Consider the following 22267-nt stretch of genomic DNA (forward strand, 5'->3'; position numbering starts at 1 on the left):
TTTTTGGTTTTTCCTGTCCAGTTAAGGGACAGCAGTCTACGCTTCGGACGTCAGTCTGATGGAGCTACAGATACCAGCAGGGCCATGGGAGAGCAGGTGTTCCCTCTGTAACTGGTGAGTATCTCTTTCTGATTAACATACATTTATCTTGGCTTGAACACTTGCACTGGGTTGCTTGGGATGGGACTCAGAATGCCTCCGTTTTGTCCACTTTGTCCGACACAAACCGACGTATTCTCACACAAGGTGGGTAAAATGATCGAAATGTCTTTAAACAACTGGAAGAACGTTCAAGACGTGAAACAGGACCAGAGAGATGGCGCGTTGTTGGGTCGATGACCTGCTAGGTGCTCTTTGACACGCAGCGTGTTGGTGCTGAAACATTATTTGTAGCATTGTGCTACAGGTAGGTATCGAGTTACAAATATTGATTCACAACTTTTGCACAATGCATAGGACTAGCCATAAGTTTAGGGATTACAAAACCTACTTGGAGAAATATGACAGGAAGAATGAGATTTACTCAAAAAGGGGATGTAAGAGAAAAAAAGCGTTATTGAGAAATGTTAAAAAAAGAGTGATGGTCAGCTGTGACACCGAACTTTCCCTTGACTTCCATTTTCTGTGGGTAGAATAGTTCCTCTTGTCACTTAGCTTAACTACAGCATTTTGTGTGTTTACTTATTATTTTGATAATAAATCCCCCAGGAAATCATATATTTTTAGCTTGACACTATTTTTGATTAAAATGATTGAGTTCTTTGGATATCTGTGGTGTAATTGCAACACTACCCACATGGGAGCAGCAATGTTTGAATCACACACAGACGGATCCAGACTGTTTCATTACACATATTTACCATTGGCGTCTCGTCAAGGTGTGTAAGGTTGTTTTAATCTTTTAAACCATCACAGTATTCCTCTGTTTTGTCAAAGGCAAACAAAACAGTTGCGACTGGGGCAACAGGGAACTGTCACTAAGTAAAAGACAACATACAGATGTGAAAGTTCGGCAGAGTTTGTCTGTGGCTCACCAGGAAGCTGAAGTTGAACCCATTGAGGTACTTCAGAAACAGAAGCATCATGTGATCCAAGTTTTGCTTACAACCACTGACTTGTACCAAACTCTGCAACCTTTAGGTTGGTTTTATGCAGCGCAGTCAGAAGTTTGACTTGGTATTTTTCACATTTTCAAAAGAATAAGCAAACGATATTAAGGAAGTCGTCATGACATCATGCCTGAGCAGCGTTTAGCGAGCGGGTTGACATTTGGTGACCTACCAGTTATTCTAGAGATACAATCCTATGCTGTTGTTTTTTGTTGGCCTGCTTTATCGTTGGATGAACAGCTGAAACCAAATGTTTTACACAAATCTTTTTCTTTTCTTTTTCTCTGATGTTAGTTTTGGTCAATTGGTTTTTGTCCTTGGACTGGTCGCCAGTCCACTTTTGAAAATGTTTTAAAATGACTTCTAACGTGTTAAAAGCTAGATTAAAGTTTTAAAATGCACTCATAGATGTCACATTTTGGAGCAATGCATTGTGGGCTGATAAAAGTAAGACTGAGGTGTTTGGCCATTATTAACATTATTACATCTGGAAGAATAAGAGGGAAAATTCACCAGTCTTCTCTGTGACTTATGGGAATTCCAGCATCATGTTTATGGGAGTTTTGCACCAGGAGGGACTGGTGCACTTCTTAAAACTGTTGATATCATGATGAGGAAAAACACTGTTTCAAAGCCAGTGAAGCCAGTCAGTCCAGGTCAAACAACATTTGACCCGAGTCGTACAATTTAAAATGCACTTCTACCAAATGGTAAATATATTTGTACATCTCTGAATTCAAAGAGTTTTAAGAAAATGAATCATAATTATATCAACCTTCACCGTATGTCAACAGGAAGACTTTAGTCTCATTTAATATTTAGGAGATAAAAAAAACAGGTTATGCATCTTTTTATAGTGTAAGAAATCATCTGAGCACTGATATATAGATCTAAATATTCTAGAAGTCAGCAGCTTGACCCATGAAAAAACGTGTAATCCTGCGTTAGTTATTCTAGAAAAACAAAGCCTGCCTGAGCAAAACAAAAAAAGGAGGGGAAAAAAGAAGAATCCAAAACGAGCTGAGGCAAAGGTCAGGTCCGTTATCCCAGCAGGACTGCTTGAGTCTCCATCTGTAAAAAAAAACAGATCAAAACAAACCCACTCTCCCAGGAAATAGAGATAAAATGCTAAAAGCAACAATCCTCTGTGGTTTTCAGCCTCTTCCATGTTCCTCAGGCCAGGTGGAGGAGCGAATGTTCAACAGTTTCATTAACGTAGCATGAGACTGGGTGACATGTTGCTGCTACGTTTTATTATGATGTACATATGAAGGCTGTGCAACTTTATAAATTTGCTTTGTTGACGCCTTAAAATTAATTATGGGACAGATGAACACGATGCAACTTCTGCGGTCCATTAAAGTCTTTGAGATGTTCTAATGTAAACAGTGTGTCTTAGTTATTTCTCTATTTAAATTCTGAATTTAGACCTATTCACTGCCATATTTAAAACAAACAAAAAAGCAAATTTGTCAGATCTTTTAAATTCTGCAGAAGTTATTTTATTTTTAAAAAACAATTATACTTTTCATTTAAAGCTGAAAGTCTTAAAGCATTTTGTTGACGTTCTGCTTTGAGGTCTGTCTGTTCTGCGGGCTCCCCCTGCTGGAATCAGGGGCTTATGTCACTGTAAGACATGTTACCAGAAAACAACAATTACCAGAAAAGTTACGATTTGTCCAATGGAGTTACAATTTACAAAAATAAATAAATAAAGTTAAAATAAATAAAATAATTTTTATTCTTTCATACAATTCCTATTTCTCATGCAGAATCCGCTCACTTTTGAAGATTCTGCTGACAATATTAAGGCAAATGTTAAAAGAATAAGGTTCTTTAGAAATCTTGAACTGAAATATATCGTAATTTTCACACCCCAGTTGATGCTTAAGTTTAAAGTAACAGTCACAGCATAAACCGGGATGTTGCTTATTAAAGTGCTTTAAGTTCCTGGGAGTCCACATCTCCGAGGACCTGACTTGGACGACCAGCTGCTCCAAACTCATTAAGAAGGCGCATCAGCGCCTCTTCTTCATGAGGACCCTGAGGAAGAACCACCTGTCCTCAGAGATCCTCATGAACTTCTACCGCTGCACCATTGAGAGCATCCTCACCAACTGTATTACAGCTTGGTACGGGAACTGCTCTGTCTCCGACCGGCAGGCGCTGCAGAGGGTGGTGAAAACTGCCCAGTATATCGCCAGGGCACCGCTCCCTGCCATCAAGACCTCTACAGGAAGCGGTATTTGAAAAGGGCCGGGAAAATCACAAAGGACTCCACTCACCCAGCACACACACTCTTTTCCCTCCTGCCCTCTGGGAGGTGTTACAGAAGCCTACGGACCAGAACCACCAGGCACCGAAACAGCTTCTTTCCCACAGCTGTCACGATTTTGAATGCCTCCTGACATAAAACATAAACTATAAGGACTGTACTCCCCTATCCTCTCATACAACAATAACACATGGACTGTCCTCACACACACACACATCACGGACTGTTTTCTTCACACACACATACAACCTGTACATTTTATCTGCCATTATTTATCTTGTATTATATTATATACATTTATAATCCATTCCCTAACATTCTTGTATATTCTGTATAATCTGTATAATCTGTGGATATAGCTCCCATATTTATATTCATACACAATATCTATATCTCTTGCTATAACCCCTTATAGTCCATACATACATAGTCTTGTACATCTGTAAATAAATATTTATATCTCGTAGAGCACTTCTGGATAGATGCAAACTACATCTTGTTGCTTGTACTTGTGACAGTGCAATTATAATAAAGTTCAATTCTATTCTATTCTAAAAACACTTTGGTGGATGATCTGTCTGTAATCATCACAGGCCGCTCATCTTCACGTCACCAGGTTTGCTGTTTTCCTTGCCTCTCCTGAACATTTAAACCAAGTGTTTTAAAACTCTTTAAAATTCTACAACAATTAAGAAATCAGTCTCTGAGAGCTGAAAATGTCGCCATCGCTGCATTAAATCGTCATACGGTAAGCAAAACGCAGCAGTTTCCAGAAAGGCAGGCTCGCCTTCCTTCAGCTTGGAGATAAAGTGCTGCGTAAAAAAGGAAACGGAAAGAAAAAAAACAAAAAAAAACACCATGGGGTTTTCACCCTGCCGTTTCGTATCGCAGATCACACTATTACTATCAACGAAACCACACGCCGCAGTCCAGCCGCAGCTTTGTTGTCAGAGCTTTACGTACGTTTCCCCCGACGTCACTTTAGAGAGGGAGAGCGAGAAACATGAAAACTACAGATTAGTCACTTTGAGTTCAGGAGGTAAGAAGCGATCAGAAAAGCTGAGAACTCTCTACTGAACAGCGCTGGGAAGGTAGGCTGCTTTTCTGGCTGATTTTGGTGAACAGGTATTGGTTTTAAGCCATCGGTTTTTGATTGACTCTGGCGAGAAGTCATGTCGCCTCAGTCTCGATATCCTGATGCAGACGCCGATAAAATCGAGTGTCTGGAGAAAAAAACAACAGCGCGGGTTCCACTGGTGTCTTTTCCTGATAAGTGAGATAAAACTGTCGTATTGCGATAATAGCTTGACAACATTAAGCAATCGTGAAAGCCCTTTTCTTTAGCTTTTGTTGTGGGACTCTCCTAAAGTTGTTAAATAAAATGATTTTTAAAAAGAAAAAAAGTATTTTAATGTACTGATGAAACGTCTCCATTTAAGCCACACATGGGGTAAACGTGGAACCATGTGAGGTTTTTAAAACAAACATTTCAGTCGTGGTAAACGCTCGCAAACATTTAATTCTGTACCCTTTGACTGTATTTTATTTATAGTGAAATGAAAAATCTAAAGAGAAAAGGGAAAGTTTTTGCCTCTTTGAAATGTGTGGTAAATGCAGGAAACGTGTAGAAAGTGCAACAAGACAGAGAAATTACGCCAACAATTGAGGAGGTGGGCAGCGACGGAGTCAAACGTCTCAGAGCATCCAAAGGTCGTAAAGGTGGTAACATGACCACGTGTTGTTGTTTTTGTATTATTCCAACGTAAACAAACATTTAACCTACTGGCACAGTCAGGGGATTCAAATTTTCATTGGACGAGAACCGATGAGGGAACGATTTAAATCCAGCAACAAGCCCACGCCTTTCTTCCACTCAGCCGTGGCACGCTGTCTGCTGCCGGGGTTCACATCGCTCACTCCCACATGTCACATCCTGCCGTCGCGCCAGCTTCTCCTTCCATCCACCCACTTTCGCTCAGTTATGAAAAAAAAGCCATAAATCGTCATCCACAACCAGAAACGGAGGAAACAGAGTCACCTTTGCTTTGCAAATTCTTGGCTGAGGAAACCAGATAAGACGTGACTGATTTAAAAGTGAACTCAGCTCTGTTGAAATGCCAGATTTTTGATGAGACCAGGGCCGGATTTGCAACGATGTAGGGCTCTGGGCTGGATACAGTTTTGGTGCCCCGTCCTCTAAAAAATACATATGTATTTTTCTACTAATTCAAATTACAGTTCATTAATAGGTAATCATATACACCAACGTGTATGAACTGATGTATGGTAGGTTTAATATGTTCCCTGTCCAACAGCTCCATGTTGTTCCCAAAGAAATTCACTAAAACTTTATAATTTTCAAATATCCTGAAATTCTTTTTCTTTATAAAATCCCAAAATATTGAGACAACTCACCGGGAAAGTTCAGTTTCAGTAATCGTACCGTTTCTATATTTTCTATAAATATTGGATAACTGTATTAACTCCACTGTAGTGTAAATATAATCTTGTGGACTTATTTTATACCCTTCTCCTGATTGATACCTTCTTCAATGTGATCACATTACCCATTGTAACTTGTCTGTGGACCGGAGCAAAAGTTAAACGATGCAAATGGCAAGATAATTATAGGACAACTGGAGCTAATTGTAGGATTATCAGGTTGTCTGTAAGCAATGTGAGGCGTTTAGCCCAAAAGACTGAAGGCTGGAACTAAACCTACGGCTGTTTTCACACCTGACAGTCCGGTAGGATCAGTTGGATTGGGGACCAAAATAGCAACCTTTGTTACATTTTCAGCTGGTGTGATTCGCATTTGCACAGTATTTTGTCAAATGAACCAAACCCTTTCACAAACCTGTTCCCCCCCTTGCCTGTGGTGGCGCTGCACCAAGAACCATTGATGAAGATGATATGAAAGACACGGAGCGCAACCTCCTTCTTCGCCAAATGTGAACAAAAATGGAGCAGTTGTAAGATTTCTCCTTTGTCTTTGCTAAAAGACTGTGAGCCATTTTACCTGCTAGCGTTAGACTCTCACATTTGTTTTGGTTGTATTTACCCAGAATCCCCTGCGCTTTAGTCCGCTTCCTCCTTTTGAAGCGGTCTCCGGTCTGCTTGCGTCGCCACCGGAGTTCACGTCAACCGAACGGAGAGCTAGGCTGTTAGGAGGACCAGAGTTCGATTGCGTGTTCACACCTCCACAAACGTGGGCTGGTGTGACACCCTGGGGGTGTGAACGCACCCCAATGGGTTCATTCACACCAGTCCCGCTTAGTCCACTTTAATCAAACTATCAGGTGTGAAAACACCCTAAATGTGCTTCAACTAAGTTCCATATGAAGACCGTTTACAGTTTCACACTGTTTTACTGCTAAACTGACCAGTAATTAGAAGAGGAGAGTTTGGGAGTGATTTATAATGTTCTCTAGTTTTTTAGACTTGGAGTTTCATCAAAGGTATGTTCACTTTTTGAGCCACTGCGTTTCATAAGAGGTGCACTCACTGGTTCTCTATTTTTTTGCAATGCCACCAAAATAGGCCACTCACTTGGCCTATTTTGTGCTCAAACTCTCCACCTTTCTTCTTCTACTGCACAACTTTAGTGCAAAACACCAATCACCTTTATGGAATCTACTTTTCCAAGAATACAAAAACAGCGACATTTATCAGTAAAGAAATGGACAGGCCTCCACCTTTAGTTCAGTCAGATGAAAGATTTGCACAACTACAATATTCCTTCTTTAAATGCCTGACTTGAAAATAAAAAACAAAAAACCCTGCACTTTCTCTGCTAGATTTCAGCATTATTACAAGTTACCAGTCAATAACAAATTATAGATCAGGACATGACCAAAAGAGTTTTTCTTTTCTTCTTCTTTTATTTCTCATCAGAAACAAAAGTAGATTTCCGGGAAGAAAAAGAGGTTAGGAAGTGGGTTTTCTTTTTCTCTACTTTCTGTAGTTTGTGGTTGTTTTCTTGCTTGGGTCTCTATAAAAACAGAGTGGAAAAAAAAAGAGAGTCTGCATTTTCAGTTTTTCTGTTGGACCTGATCAGGGGAAGTCCAAATGTCAGAGGAAGACAGAACCAGAACATGAATGTAGATTATTTTTTAAAGCTGTAGGCACAGTTTAAGTGGAGCCCTAACAAGTGAGATAAGACAGTTTTAATCTGATTATTCTATTAAAAATGTCGTGTTTCCAGACATGCTGCTGCTGTTTTGTACATGTGTTTTAAGGTTAGATGAAGTGAGTCACTCAAATTTCCAAATATGACTCATTGCACAAAACTAGGCTGCTCTTAATCTCACTCTGTGGCTTTTGTGCAGAAGCATAACTTTGATCTGGACGCGACGCTTTGGGCACGGTGTGTTCAGCATGAGATGAAAGGCTGAAAATGTTTGCAGATTTTCAATCTCAGTCGAGCCATGCATCCATTCAGGCCTGAGTTCAAAGAAGACTCAGTGACTCGGCAGCAGAGTTATGTAGCAATATTACTTCAGCAACTTTAGAAATACTCTATTTCTACAATGCTGTACTTTTTTTTCTTTTCCTTGTGTCATTTTATCATGAATTATTGCTACTCTGACTTGAGAGTAACATTTCTGGATACTCTGCCCATGTTGACTAACTTCACAGAATGAAGAACAAAGTTGTTTTAACCAGAAATCCACACATTTTTCTTAAAGTTTCATGCTGAAAAGAAAATTGACTTGGAAAAATGTTCACGTTTGCCTGATTTTGTTATTTTGTAATCACCTTACCTATGAGAATTATTTTCATTTTGGTCTTTGAAATACCTAAAGTCCCAAAAAGCTTTACATTTTTGTCCATCTGATGATGTAATTTAACTTTTTTTTTTTTTTTTAAAGTCGCCTGTTTTACCAAATCCCTTCTATACTCTCACTTGAGTAATTTCTTAGATGGTTACTTTTTACTTTACCTCATCAGTAAATGGTTGATAATTTATCTGCATTCTGACACTAATATAAATCAAAGGAAATCCCATTATTCAGCTGTGGCCTACTATGTTGTTGTCTAGTAATGCAAACAGGTTAGGTGACATCAAACTGAACCGACTGGGTCATTATTAGCCTGGTAAACACCAGCTCCTTGTTCTAAGCTCCACTTCATGCGAAGGCTGTCGGCCATTGATTAACATTTGCTTCCTGGTGGCTTGGACTGAAGTTTTAAACTTTACCCAGTCGCCAGCATTTGCAGACGCTAATGCTAGCTCAATATTTGTAAGAGTGACCAACACGGACTGAACGGCTTCGTTCACTTCCTCCACTGGCGTTGCTAAAACTACGATTCTGAAACGGTGCGGAAAATCGGCGTCGTCGTTCACAACCTCTCCTTCTGTTTGCCGATAGAAATTCTACTGGAGGAATCCAGGCCAATGGGAGAAATCCCAGACACAGAAGTTAAGGGAGATGAGAGTCGAGCAGAACTGCTGGTTCATTATACTGTCAGTGTTTCAAATGATCTTTCTGTTCCAAAGTGGGGAAAAAAATTGGTCTGAAAGAAGCAAAGTAAATCATAAAGAGTCATTTTGACTTGGGATATTTTTGTGTCAAAGCAAAGAGCTGTTAGTTAAGGTGAAGGTTATAGGTGGTAGCTGAAGGTCACCAACCTGATCGGAAAATCTGACTAAACGAGAAGAGTGCAATTTCTTTTCACAGTAACCATGAAATATTACTAAACTATCCGCTTCTTCTTTTCTTGTTACTGATAAAACGCCCAAGCAAAAAATACACACTACACTTTATTTTTCTTTTGCCTCTCTTTTCGGTAAACTATACGACTTCTAAAAAAGTCCCGCCGTCTAATCAGATTAGAATTGTTTACAGGGGTGGAGGTGCCGTTGAGCAGGATGTGCACCTGACAGAAATAGTGGAGCACTTTCTGGTTTTTGCAAAAACACTCTGACCTTTTATTAAACCGCACAAACAGGTGACCGGAGAAGGTGAGAACCCCTGCGCACGGAAATGAAAGAACACGCCCAGCGCTTTGCAGAAATAATTCAAATAATAACACGAATAATAAAGAAAAGAGGCAGTCATTAATTGTTCCATTTATTAGTTCAGGAGAAAAAAAAACTAACATTGTACCAAAGACTTTCATGTTCTATTGGGATTGTGTTGTGACTGGTTAAAAAAAAGAAAGAGTTTTTAAAAATGTCTGCATTAGCACAATTGACTGAGAATCCGCTCCAGCTGTTGCTCCTGTTGCTGTTGTTGTGCAGAGACGTTTGCGGGTGGTGGGGGGTGGGGGGGCTCTGGTGTGCTTCCTGGTCGCTTTGCATTAGACTGCAACAGCCGCAGACCACAAATCCTACGTGAACCCACACATGCTTTTCTTTTCGTCCTGTTTGTGACTCACTTCGAATGCTCCTGTGATTCTGATGCAGAAGCTTGAGAGCGACCGGGCTCAGTTGGATTGTTTGAAACCGTCGACTGTTGCTCGGCAGTAAAAGTGCGTAGCAGGATGCGAGGGAGTCGGGGGGGGGGGGAGCGTGCCATAATCTGATGCATATTTTTGCAATTTGAAATTTTACATCAAGAATTTCACACACTGACCATGTTCACAGCTTGTTTCTTCCTGTGTTGCCAGGTTCAGGTGCTACGGAGCCCTGCAGGGTACCACGGAGTACATTAGCGAGGTACCGCGGAGTACCTTAGCCAGGTACAGCGGAGTACCTTAGCCAGGTACCGCGGAGTACCTTAGCCAGGTACAGCGGAGTACCTTAGCCAGGTACCGCGGAGTACCTTAGCCAGGTACAGCGGAGTACCTTAGCCAGGTACAGCGGAGTACCTTAGCCAGGTACAGCGGAGTACCTTAGCCAGGTACCGCGGAGTACCTTAGCCAGGTACAGCGGAGTACCTTAGCCAGGTACCGCGGAGTACCTTAGCCAGGTACCGCGGAGTACCTTAGCGAGGTACAGCGGAGTACCTTAGCCAGGTACAGCGGAGTACCTTAGCCAGGTACCGCGGAGTACCTTAGCCAGGTACAGCGGAGTACCTTAGCCAGGTACCGCGGAGTACCTTAGCCAGGTACCGCGGAGTACCTTAGCCAGGTACAGCGGAGTACCTTAGCCAGGTACAGCGGAGTACCTTAGCCAGGTACCGCGGAGTACCTTAGCCAGGTACAGCGGAGTACCTTAGCCAGGTACAGCGGAGTACCTTAGCCAGGTACCGCGGAGTACCTTAGCGAGGTACCGCGGAGTACCTTAGCGAGGTACCGCGGAGTACCTTAGCGAGGTACCGCGGAGTACCTTAGCCAGGTACAGCGGAGTACCTTAGCCAGGTACAGCGGAGTACCTTAGCCAGGTACCGCGGAGTACCTTAGCCAGGTACAGCGGAGTACCTTAGCCAGGTACAGCGGAGTACCTTAGCCAGGTACAGCGGAGTACCTTAGCCAGGTACCGCGGAGTACCTTAGCCAGGTACCGCGGAGTACCTTAGCGAGGTACCGCGGAGTACCTTAGCGAGGTACAGCGGAGTACCTTAGCGAGGTACCGCGGAGTACCTTAGCGAGGTACCGCGGAGTACCTTAGCGAGGTACAGCGGAGTACCTTAGCGAGGTACCGCGGAGTACCTTAGCGAGGTACAGCGGAGTACCTTAGCGAGGTACCGCGGAGTACCTTAGCGAGGTACAGCGGAGTACCTTAGCGAGGTACCGCGGAGTACCTTAGCGAGGTACCGCGGAGTACCTTAGCGAGGTACTGCGGAGAACCACTCTCTTTAACTGCAATATTTGACTTTCGTGGGGGAACGCAAAAGACATTTTTAACCTCCATTTCCCCTAGGGGGCTCCTTAAGGTCCACAGCAGGTGTTGTTATAGAAAATCCCTGCTCATCACAGGAAGAGACGAAGAGCAAAACATTACTGTAGAAACTAGATTTCTTACCATCAGAGGACGTTATTTGAAACGCAGAAAGAATTGACTTAAACTGAGAAAACACGTCCTTTGTTAATGAGGCAGCACTTCTCAGTAGTGATCTGCCACTAGTTCAGACGTTAGTTTCTGTGTTATCAGTTTATCTGCGATTCTGAGTGAGATTCATACTGAGAAAAAAAAAAACCTTGTCTGACGCTGTTTCGCAGCAGGTGGGAGGACATAAATTGAGGAACTTGAAGAAGACGCCGAGCTGCTTCGCAGACAGGTAAGATGCTAAAGGTTTCTCGTCTCCGCTCATGTTTATGTTCTTCTAAAAAAAGATGATGTATGACTTATTGTTCTCAGTTTTGAAAGAGGTATTACTTTCTATCATCAGAGAAACACAAGTACAACTAAACACTGATGCTCCTGTGGCCTGTCACAACAAGTGGTTCAGGCAGGAGAGACTTTTTATTTTTTATTAAAGCAAAGTTATTATTGATAAATTTAAGTTTTCTACAATGGAAAATATTAAGCATAACACAAAGTATTTGACTTTTAGCAACCGTGTTTTCTCCTTTCTCTTAAATTTTGTGGTAAATATCAACGGACTGAGAGCACAAATCTGCTTTTAATGATTAAACCTGGCTTGAACCAGCAGGCATTTTTAAAGAGACAGCGACACAAATCCTGAGAATAGGCAGAATCTTTTTCTTTATTTTTGGGTTCAAACTCTTTTGAACCCAAAGGAATTAATTTGCAAACTCTTTATTTTATTAATTTGAAAAATTTGTTATGTTTCACATCTACAGTGATGTAAGCTCCCATTTTATACGAAAACTGAGTTATTTAATTGTTTGATTTGAGTTACTGTATGCTTAGCTTATTGTTGAGCAGTGTAAAAACAAATGCTGGAATTTTTTGAGTAGTTTAAAAAAATAAAATAAAATTCTGACTTCTCCATTTTGGCCCAAAATGTTAGAACGCCACTGAGTTAGAGGACGTTTGAAGTTCACAAGTAAATTCAAACAGAGGAAAGATATCCAACACCTTTTTGCTATCAAAACTATTCTCATTAGCGATCTTTCAGAAGTTTGAAAATGACTTTCTGTCTTGTTAATCTTATCTGCGGTTGGTGTGTGTGAGAGATATGAACCGAGAAGAAGAAAAAAGTCGTGTGACGCTCTTTCGCTGCAGGTGGGAGGAAATAACTTGAGGAATTAAAAGCAGACCTTTAACTTCTCGTCTCCACTCAAGAGTTTTGCTCTTCTGAAAAGAAAAGATTTATCACATGTCGCGAGGTTAAGAGAAGAAAGAGCAGACTTTCTGAAATGTGGGAGTACTTTCTTGTAGAGGACATGTTGTGATGAGATTTGCATACAAGACATTTCTTAGGAAATGTTTTACCAAAGGTTTTTCGGTTAGAACATCTTAGCCTGAATACCTGTACACCCACATCTCCAGACACTGTGGGAGACTGTTTTGATCATTCAGCTGTGGAACAACCCGGGCAATGATTATTAAAACAGTCTCTGGTTTTTTACCACGTCTAGTACGTTCTAAGTACTTTTATTTAAGTTTTTACTTTGGATTTTCATCGTTCACTCTTTTCCCCTTTCACATTTGCACACAACCAACTTTGTGCAAATGACAAGTCTTTTGTTTGGCATTTTTGCTGATTTTGAAAACGTTTAGCACACTTAGCTTCCCCTAAATAAATATTGTCACATGAATTCTAAAGCCACAATTTTCTTGGCGGCTTTGTAAACATTAAACTGAATAAAGTTCAACACCATTTATACTTCTACTTTGGAAGAGGTTTTGACGGAGCCATTCCGTTTCCTCTCCTCACATTTTCTTCTTTTTTTGTTCCCCAATAAAGTTTTTGTTAAACAAGAAACATACAGGAACAATACAAAAACAGCAGAAAATAATACAAAAACATAAATACAATATCGAAGGACATTATAGATCATGTAAATGATTTTAAACTTAAATTAGTAATCGAGGATTGTGGTCTTATAAGGGCAGATATAATTTGAAAGGGAGTTAGCGCATTAGCTTCTGCTAAATACGGCGTTGTTCCAGTTCTTCACCGTTTGTGGCACTAATGTTTATGATTAATGCGTTAAGGTTAATGCAACTATCGTTTCAGTCTGCCACTGAATCTCCTCAGTTAGCTAGTAGACATTTAAAGCAGCATGAAGACCAAGGGAAAGGTTAGGGACTATCTCAACCTTGTATGTAACATTTATAATAATGTTTTTTTTTTTTTTTTTACATATTTGTTAAAACTGTCATGACAGTTTAGAATGAGACAGATAAACCGTAAAGAAAAAAAATAATCAAGCTCCTCCACTTTCTAGTGTGGCCAACTGAAGAAATGCACCTGTCAAAAACAACCAATCAGAGGCAGGAGGAAGGTCTTAGTGCTGTCAGTCAAGCTTGTGTACGCGCTGCTAAATGTGCTAATGATGGCGAAACACTTACCATTACAGAAAAACTGTTTATCTGCCGTCATCTCTGAGCCGTGTAGCTCTGTCGTTAGCACTGGGAGGAGAAGGAGTTGGATTGTTTTCACAGATTATCTGTCTCATGCTGTACTGTCACCACATAGTGACAGTTTTAACAAATATGTGAAAGACGTATTTTTTTAAACGTTACCTGCTGCAGCTCTAAATCTACTGGTTTACTCAAATAATGGTGTCGTGTTTGTCGAGTGTAATATGTGAAGTTGTAAAACAGCGCACTGCGATGCGCCGTGAAACACGGTGAAATGATCCGAACTGCGGTTGAGTTCAGGACGCATAAGGCTGGTTTTACCTGAAGTTAGCGGGAAAACTCCTGCTCACATGCTGACCATTTCCTAACCCTTTCTTTGTATTTGTATTTGCAAAGAGTAAAACTTCTTCTTTTTTTCCCTTCCATTTATCAACTACAGGATGAGAAGAACAACAGCTGGAAAGTGACTGATGCCCTCAAGCCTTCTGGTCACACATGTTGAAAGTCCAGCCATCCCAGCAGTTCATATCTCAAAGACAATAACTTGTGAAAAAATGGCGACCACTAGGACAGGACTCTTTCTTTTCCTTGTACTTCGTATCTGCAGTGCTAGAGCTGATAAATGCTCCATCCTTCCTCCAAACAGTGAGTCATTTAACTAGATATTTGATGAATATCTGAAATGATTCTTTTTCCGTTAATTAAATGCCCACATTCTTGTACACAGGTCTCACTTGCTACAATGACTACAACGATTCTATGAACTGTGTGTGGGACAGCTCTCATGTCCGCCATCTTACAGACGATGTGTGCACAATACATGCAGAAAATCATATTGCCAAGTAAGAGCAACAGCAGTTCCCCCCTCCGCCACATGAAATGCTTTTAAGTAACGCTTGAGACAAATAATTAACAAAGGTTTTTCTCTTTTAACCAGGCCCTACAAGGCTTTCTGTGAGCTAAAGTCCATTGATGCCTCAAACCCAGCTTTAAAAAGCTGCTCAATGAAATTCTCGAAGCCCTACATTGTGAGTATACAACATTGTTCTTTGGAGAAGCGGGTTCAAGTTGGCAGTTTCTGCTTCTGAAAAAGCTTTATATCTTAACTATATCTCAAATAAAGCAAACGTCCTAACTAACCCTCAGTTCTTTTCTACCGTTTCATGTTTAGTCTCAACTTCATTTTGTCAGGGATCAGCCGTTCAGTTTTACAAAAGCATAGAGGTGCCACTCAGGCTGACCAAAAACAGACATTTCATGAAGACTGAATTAGCCTGAAGTGACATATCTTCACTGTTATTGCACCTTGTGTTGTTAAAAAGTGAGACCCAGATGATTTAACAGATGTATTTCTATTTTTTCCCCCTATTTTAATCCATTGCTTGAACCCTTTACTCAAATGATAATGTCTGTATTTGACGAGAAAGAAAAAGGGAAAATGTTTCATTTTCAAAATTTCAGCATTTTTCCATGATGTAGGAATGGCCAACAAAACGTATTGCTGCTGAAAATGTTTAAAGTGGTCATGAATGCGTTCTGAAAGTAAAAATAAATTTATTTATTCATTTTCAGTTCATGACATTTCATAACCTATCCCTTACTGTGAGATGCATGCCGTCTGAACATTGTGAAGCCATTTACCAAACGCCAGCGCATAACGGTGAGTATAAACTAAGCACACTAAAACAAATAATCTAAAAAAGTGCTGGTTAGTTGTATATTTGGCTATTTTTTTGTGGAGGTCAGGAGGGGCAATTTTCAGTTGCAGGTTGAAAATCTAAAGTGACAATCATAAAAGTATAAAACTGTCGGTGATCTGCTCACAGGAGTGCGGTTAATCCTTTTCAGAAGCCGTTTCTTCAATCGTAACTCGCTGATCGCTGGTGTGTTTTTAACCCACACCAGCTGAAATCACAGCTTTGCCTTGGTCTGGTTAAAGTCGCTGCTGCCACAAGCATAACAAGTTGGGTTCTTTTTATCAAGTCAGAGCTTCAAGAGGACACATCTGTAGGTGTAACAGTAGCTAAACTGATAACCATTAACTTAAAAAAAAAATACAGCAGGTCACAAGAAGTCTCTGTAAAAAATCACCTAAGTTTTACAGTCAATCATTTCCATGTATATTGGAACAAAAGGAAAAAATACATATATATAGGTGTCCCGCATAAAAAACACAAAGCACATAGTTTGCAACTAAGTAACACAAAATGACAAAAAATAAATCCAGGCACTATTCTGTAACACATTTCACTGTAGACATTTTGTACAGAGGAACTGTTGGAGCCACCATCCATAGGTAGCTACCGATTTCTTTTTCTAATAGCCATGTAGTAAAGAAATTAAGAAACTCTCATAATTTAAAAACCCAATAAGACGATTTGGCCTTTTTGGTTGTAATGTGACAAATCTGAAAAAGTTCAATGAGGAGTGAAAGGATTTTTGCCAGGAACCGTGTGTTTTATCTTTGTGCATTATCTGACAGCTAACAGCTGAATGTTGGATTTTGCAGTAAAGTTGAACCCACCAGGACAACCTAATGTAAACCAGACCATTGTGACCTGGACCTCTCAAGTTGAAGAACACACGAGAATTACCACGTTCTACTCTCAGCTGCAGTGGAAGCAAAAGGATAAGTCGTGGACTGTAAGTAAATATTTTAATATATTATAATAAAGGCTCCCACGTAGTTCACCCAAACAGTCACGCGGTTGCAGACCGTTTGTATTCGGACAAACTCTTCCTCAAAAGTATCTATGTCTGTTATGGATACAAAAACCGGACAGTGAAGCGAATAATCAGCATTGCTGTCCGGGCGCATCTCCACATGAAACAAACCTCTGACCAACAATACAACATGTCGCTCAGAGCTCTGTGGACCCCAGCCTGGTGTCGGACGCCTCTCTGCGGACAACAGAGCTTCATTTTACTGATGAGAAAGATGCTAATTTTTGTGATGCGTCTACGGCAACAGCTGCGCTTCCATTACAAATGTGCGCAAAACATTGTTGATGTTCCACTAATGTCGAAAAAACACAACTTCAAGCTTGCCGTGTTTCCATTGCGTGAGAAACGCAATTAAAATCAGACGTGACTCTGTTCACGGGATAATTCATAAAAGAAAACAAAAAAAACAACCGCTACTTCATATCTCTTCCTCATGGTTTGCTCCAGTGGCAACGAGATCACGTTACCCCTGCGATGCGAAAAAAAACCCAAAAACATTTCCATTGCAGTTTTGCAAAATAAACCAACGTTTGTACGGCTGAAAAACTTTCTCTTCCTACTACCAAAACGTTTTATAAAATAACAGATTTTTTTTACTAAATTAATGTGTTTGCATGAAGTGAATTAATTTTTGAAATGTCAAATTGCTCAATCATATGATCAACGTAAGCGCGCCTAATGAAAAACGATTTGGCCACTTCAATAAAGTTCGCTGGGTCTTAACGGTAGACTGTTCAAATGACAGACCAGAAAACTACCAGCCTGCTGACCGTGTGTTCGCTGACCGTGTGTTCGCTGTTTTTTCTTGTCAGGATCCAAACATTCTGAGTAAAAACGTCCAGTGTTCAAGGAACTGCAAGGCTCATCTGGATCCCAGCTTGTTCACACGAGATGAGACTTACGAAGCTCGTGCTCGCGTGCAGTTCCAGGAGCCATTTTTATTGGGAACCTGGAGTGACTGGGGCCCCACGAGGTCATGGGTGTCACAAGTGGGAACATCGAAACTGACCCCAGGTAAAATGTTAGCAAACTTGAACAAAGGTTTTGTTGAACCCATTTCGTTGATGACAATAATAATGGAAAACAGGAATGTTGAAGATCAACTTTCTAAAACTGAACATAAAAACGGCGCATCAATCCCAAACCCAATGCACTTTTCTTTACAGAACCTCTACAGCAGACTTTGTAAGCATGTCTCTCAACTAACGCGACCTTCTGTGTTTTTCAGAGCCGGATGTGGCCGTTTCCACCAGGGGCGTTTTGACCCTGGCAGGGTTGGGTCTTTTGCTCGCCGGCGTAGGCCTTTGTCTGCGCAAAAAACAACTGTGAGAAACTAAGAGTGTTTTCCAAAAACAGTTTTGTCAGATTTGCGATGTGTTATGTTAAGGGTTTGACCCCCATTGGGCGTCAGCCATCTTTGGCTTCGGTTTATGATGGAGTTTTTAATTGTTTCAGGATCTACGTTGTGGAAAGCTTTAAAGGCGGACGAATACCGGACCCTGGGAAATCTGAAATCTTCCAGGTAATCGAGTTGATTTCTCGTAATTCTGTTTCTCTTGTTTATTTAGTGGAATGCACTTAAAACAATATTTAATTTATGAAAAATCTTGCAAAGCAATGTATTAGATTGTCACATTTTTATGCTAACCAGCCTTATGTTTTCGGCACAGGACTGGTTTTCTCTGAACTCGAAAGGTCAAGAAGTTATTCCTGCTTCAATGCCCGAAAAATCTGGAGTCCAAGTGAGTTTTTAGGTTTTTTTCTGGTTGTTGATCTCAATACTTTCGAGTAATTGCTGTTAAAAAGGTTCCTGAAAAGATTAGATATTTGTGACACAATACTGAAATGGGAAAGCTTACAAAGTGTTTAACATTCAAGACATCAGTGAAGGAAAAGGAGCAGGAAAATGAAAAAACAAACATCTGAGATATTACATATCCTATTTATTTTCATATAAACGTCCTAAAAAGTCTTTTTAAAGAGTTTTACAGCAAAACGTTTCAAACAGAGAGTGGAGATGGTACGATAGGAAGACAGAGTGATTGTACAGCAGTGATGACTAAAAGTTTACTACATAATTTTGTCAAGTTTTACTGCATAACAGAGGTGGTTGTACCGTACAAGTAAATCTCAACAATTTATTATTGAAATATTCTTTTTTGAGTATTTCAAAAAGTGAAGGTGGGTTATGTTCCAGGTGCTGTTTTAAGCAAACTTTCCCATTAAATAAAAGTGATTTCAGCCCACAGTCCTCCTTGCTCTTTATCTGCCCATATTAATGAAAAGTGGAGTGGAAGGAAAAAAGTTGTAAAAAAAATAAAATAAAAATAAAATCCACCAGATTTACTCTCACAAGTGGAGCATTATGGCTCTTGCCTCTAGACCTGCAGAAAGAGTGAAAAGGTAAAACCACAGCAACGTCATGTGTAGTGTGAGGTCCAAGTCAATACAAGACGTATCTAGTGGCAACCGTGCTCCAACATAGCGCTTGGTGACTTTAAACTCGTATAAAACAGCTGCTTTCTTTGGTCCCATCCACTGAATTATCCCCCCATCTTCATTTGTTTTTTCCACAGACGTGGCTAAGCTCCCACTTCACCGGGGAATGCGTTCAGTCTTTCTTGAGCTCAGTGGATATTGTCTCCTACGAAGTAACCTCCACCGTGGACGCCATGAAGTTCTGCAGACCAGAAGCAAAAGCGATGCCAGAAGGCAACAGCTACGACTCCAGCTGCTCCAGCTTCTCCAACCCCAGCTACTCCGAGCTCTGCTCTTCTGACTGCGTGCCCGCCAAGAAGCTGCAGCCCTGCGCGCCCGACGCCCCTTACAAGCCGGCCGGCGGCCGAGGCGAAGAACGGGACGCCGAACGGGACAGCGAAGCCGAGGCGAAAAAAGAACTGGAAATGGTCAAGTTGCTTTTTATGGGCGATGATAAACAGAAGGCAGTGATCATTTCAGACTACGAGAAGGTAGGAAAGCAGCAGCTGCAGCAGCAGGCCGAGAGGCTCAGGCTCCACAGTGTAGATTCGGGGATGTGCAGCTGTGAAGAAGTCAGTCAGGAGAGCATGGAAGGAGACAGCATCAATACGGCCGACGGACACGACGAAGGGACGAAGGAAGGAAAACAGGAAGACGAGAAAGAGGAGGGAGGGAACGCGACAAAACTAGATTTCCAGATGTTTGGCAGCAGTGGGAACATTTTGGGCAAAAACTCTATCCAGATTTGTTTAGATTACAAGCAAATCCCGAGGCTCCGACCTGAAAGCCCCGCGCCTCCGTGCCAGGATTCAGGCGTTAGCATGATAGCGGAGGAGAACGAGGAACAGGAAGGCGATACAGAGGACGACGACAAACCCTCCGAAACAACCTGCTTCCTTTTCCCACCTCATCCTCCCAGGGCCCTACCACAGCACCCTTTAAGCACCACTCTGAGTTCGTTTTTACCGCCTCTCCACGGTAACGACATCCTGAAGCAGCTTGCTCTGTCAGGTAGCATGCTGAGGCAGCCCTGCAGCGATGGCTACATGCCGGCGAAGCAGAGAGAGAGCTGATAACGACAGCGGGTCTTATGTCGCAGTGGTTACAGCACTCATTGCTCCAGCAGAGGGCGGTGCTCTTAATGAATGTATTTTCTCCGTTTTTTTACCAGCTTATTTATCAATATGAGATACGAAGCACAACATGAGACTTAATCGACATGCTATTTGTATGAAAAATGCCTTTCCTTGTAACTATGGATACTGCTTTGTTGTGCGCCTGAAAAACCTACGTTACTATGGGTGCACAATATTTTATTACATTAAAGCCACAGAACGTCACTTTTGAAAAGCATTTTTTACACGTTTGCTAAAACTGCCGCTATGTTAGGACAACATGACATAAAACAATCGGTGGTCAAATCGAGCTCCTCTGGTAGAAACTCTTCTTCGTAGCAGAATGCTACTGGTTAGTTAGCATGACCACCGATGATGGCGGACAAACAGTTTTTGTGTCACGATGAGTTGTTTCTCCGCCATTAGCACATATCACGAGATTGATTGACAACGCTAGGAACCTCCTCCTGGCTCTGATTGGTTGGTTTACACAAAGAGCAGTGCATTTTTTCTAGATAATTAAGAATTTATCTTTTTACAGATTATCTCTCATACTATACTGTCGCCACATAGCAGCAGTTTTTACAAATTTGGGGAAAGAAACTTTTTTTTTAACTGTGAAGGTAAAAAAAAACTGAAATTGGTCCACTGGATCAATTATGGTTTCTGTGCAAACCACATTATTAAAAGTACTATATCTTCAGTACAGTGGTCATAGTGGGGGGCCAGGTCCAGTTCTGCTGGGGCTCTGGTACCTTTGTTCCCCCGTCTTGAGCCGCCCATGATGAGGTCAACTTCCCTTTACACAAGTCACAAATGTATTTTTATTACAGCGGCTCTATTGTGTAGTTTTGAATAGCATGCCTTTATAGATTTTTTACAATTTTTTTACAAAGGATATTGTAACTTTTTCAGGAGATCACTTTTCTTTTGTTCTTTCTTTCTTGCTTTTTTTTTGTTCTTGTCAAAATGACCAGAAATGCATTTATGTTATATATGATCTAACGCGAGTAAAACTTTAAACATCTTCTCAGGATGTCCTGCTTACTTGTTTATCTAAGCAACATTTAATAACATAATTCCTACGTGCAACAATGTCTCTGTTTCACATGTGAATGGCAGCTTCATGACGTCTGATGAGTGAAAAAATATTTTTGAACATTCATGACGGCTTTTTTAAAAAAAAATAAACTATTTACTTATTAAGATCTGAGTTTGGTAAAAGTGACGGAAATTGTTTTATCTGATAATGACACCCACACTGATCAGATGACATATTGGCAGCTGATATATTTTCCAATACTTGACCTTATTTATTTGCTATCCAGACGTAGTTGTGCTATTTTTGACATTAACGTACATTAAAATGCATTTTAATATATGTATTAAAATAAAAACACAAAAGAGTTCTTCTGTGTTTTGTTTTTCTTTTTTTTTCTTCTTTTTTTTTACTTAAGACTTGGACGGCTTTAAAGAAAAATATTTCCAGAGTAAAATATTTTAAATATAAATCTCTTTTTAGTGGAGAAAAGGCTTATTTCTCCCTGGTTGTGCTTTTTAACCATTTGACTTTTCAAACAGTGATGCCTCAGATTCACCGTGACACGCTCAATACTAATTTTACCGGCTGAATATGATTATTTTGCTGTTATTAATGAAACAAAAACATTTCCTGAAGACATTTTGACCGAGTCAGACGCTTGTTTTGCCTGAAGACAAGCCCAACGGAGAGTTTTGACCAAAAACCATGAAACCTGCAACAACGAAAAGCACATTTTCTAATAAAAGCATAAAAATGATGTGGAAAAAGTTACATCTGCAGTCCCAGTAATATCCTAGGTATATATTTTGGAGAGATTTCCATAATGTATCTGATTTGTAACTGTGGCTGTCAACAGTGAACCTGAAGATGTGAAAATATAAAATAAAAATTGCTCCAGGCGTGGCGGACGTCCACAATCAAATTGTTGTCGCAGTTGTGCTTATTGCACCACATCCTGCCCTTCGAGTGTAATTTTTCACCACAAATTCAGAAAACGTGCCGGGGGAAAACGGCAGCAGAAACCAGCAGCAAGTAGAACGACGGCAAAAGGATTCTTAACAGAAATCAAAACCAGACGACGCTTCGAGGCCAGAAGGAAAACCAGTGAGATATGCCCCAGTTTTAGAAGAAAACAGAAATAAAA

At 40.7% G+C, this 22267-nt stretch overlaps 1 protein-coding gene across 6 annotated transcripts; it reads left to right on the forward strand.

Moving 5' to 3' along the window:
- Positions 1–3: 3 nt before the first annotated feature.
- On the forward strand, positions 4–21490 carry LOC114144829 (uncharacterized). 6 transcript variants are annotated; one of them, XM_028018031.1, is made up of 12 exons: positions 4–114; positions 11490–11548; positions 14204–14409; positions 14492–14606; positions 14699–14792; positions 15337–15424; positions 16274–16407; positions 17301–17502; positions 17717–17813; positions 17944–18010; positions 18159–18230; positions 19065–21490. In XM_028018031.1, exons 3-12 carry the CDS (start codon positions 14235–14237, stop codon positions 20037–20039), a joined length of 2019 nt encoding a protein of 672 aa, XP_027873832.1. In that variant the 5' UTR covers positions 4–114; positions 11490–11548; positions 14204–14234; the 3' UTR covers positions 20040–21490. The 6 variants fall into 6 exon arrangements, with proteins under 6 accessions (XP_027873832.1, XP_027873831.1, XP_027873835.1 ...); XM_028018030.1 differs by lacking the exon at positions 4–114 and adding an exon at positions 4185–4475; XM_028018034.1 differs by lacking the exon at positions 4–114 and adding an exon at positions 4185–4475 and having other exon boundaries at positions 11493–11548.
- The last annotated feature ends 777 nt before the right edge of the window (positions 21491–22267 follow it).

Source organism: Xiphophorus couchianus, chromosome 5, assembly GCF_001444195.1.
Source record: "Xiphophorus couchianus chromosome 5, X_couchianus-1.0, whole genome shotgun sequence".
NCBI classification, from domain to species: Eukaryota; Metazoa; Chordata; class Actinopteri; order Cyprinodontiformes; family Poeciliidae; genus Xiphophorus; species Xiphophorus couchianus.

What these genes read in the sequence shown, in the direction of transcription:
- LOC114144829 (XM_028018031.1), top strand. Translation starts at nt 14,235, where the DNA reads ATGCCCTCAAGCCTTCTGGTCACACATGTTGAAAGTCCAGCCATCCCA. An exon ending in AATTCTCGAAGCCCTACATT is followed by an intron (nt 14,793 to 15,336) that starts GTGAGTATACAA and finishes ATTCATTTTCAG; the next exon opens with TTCATGACATTTCATAACCT. An exon ending in AAAAGGATAAGTCGTGGACT is followed by an intron (nt 16,408 to 17,300) that starts GTAAGTAAATAT and finishes TTTTCTTGTCAG; the next exon opens with GATCCAAACATTCTGAGTAA.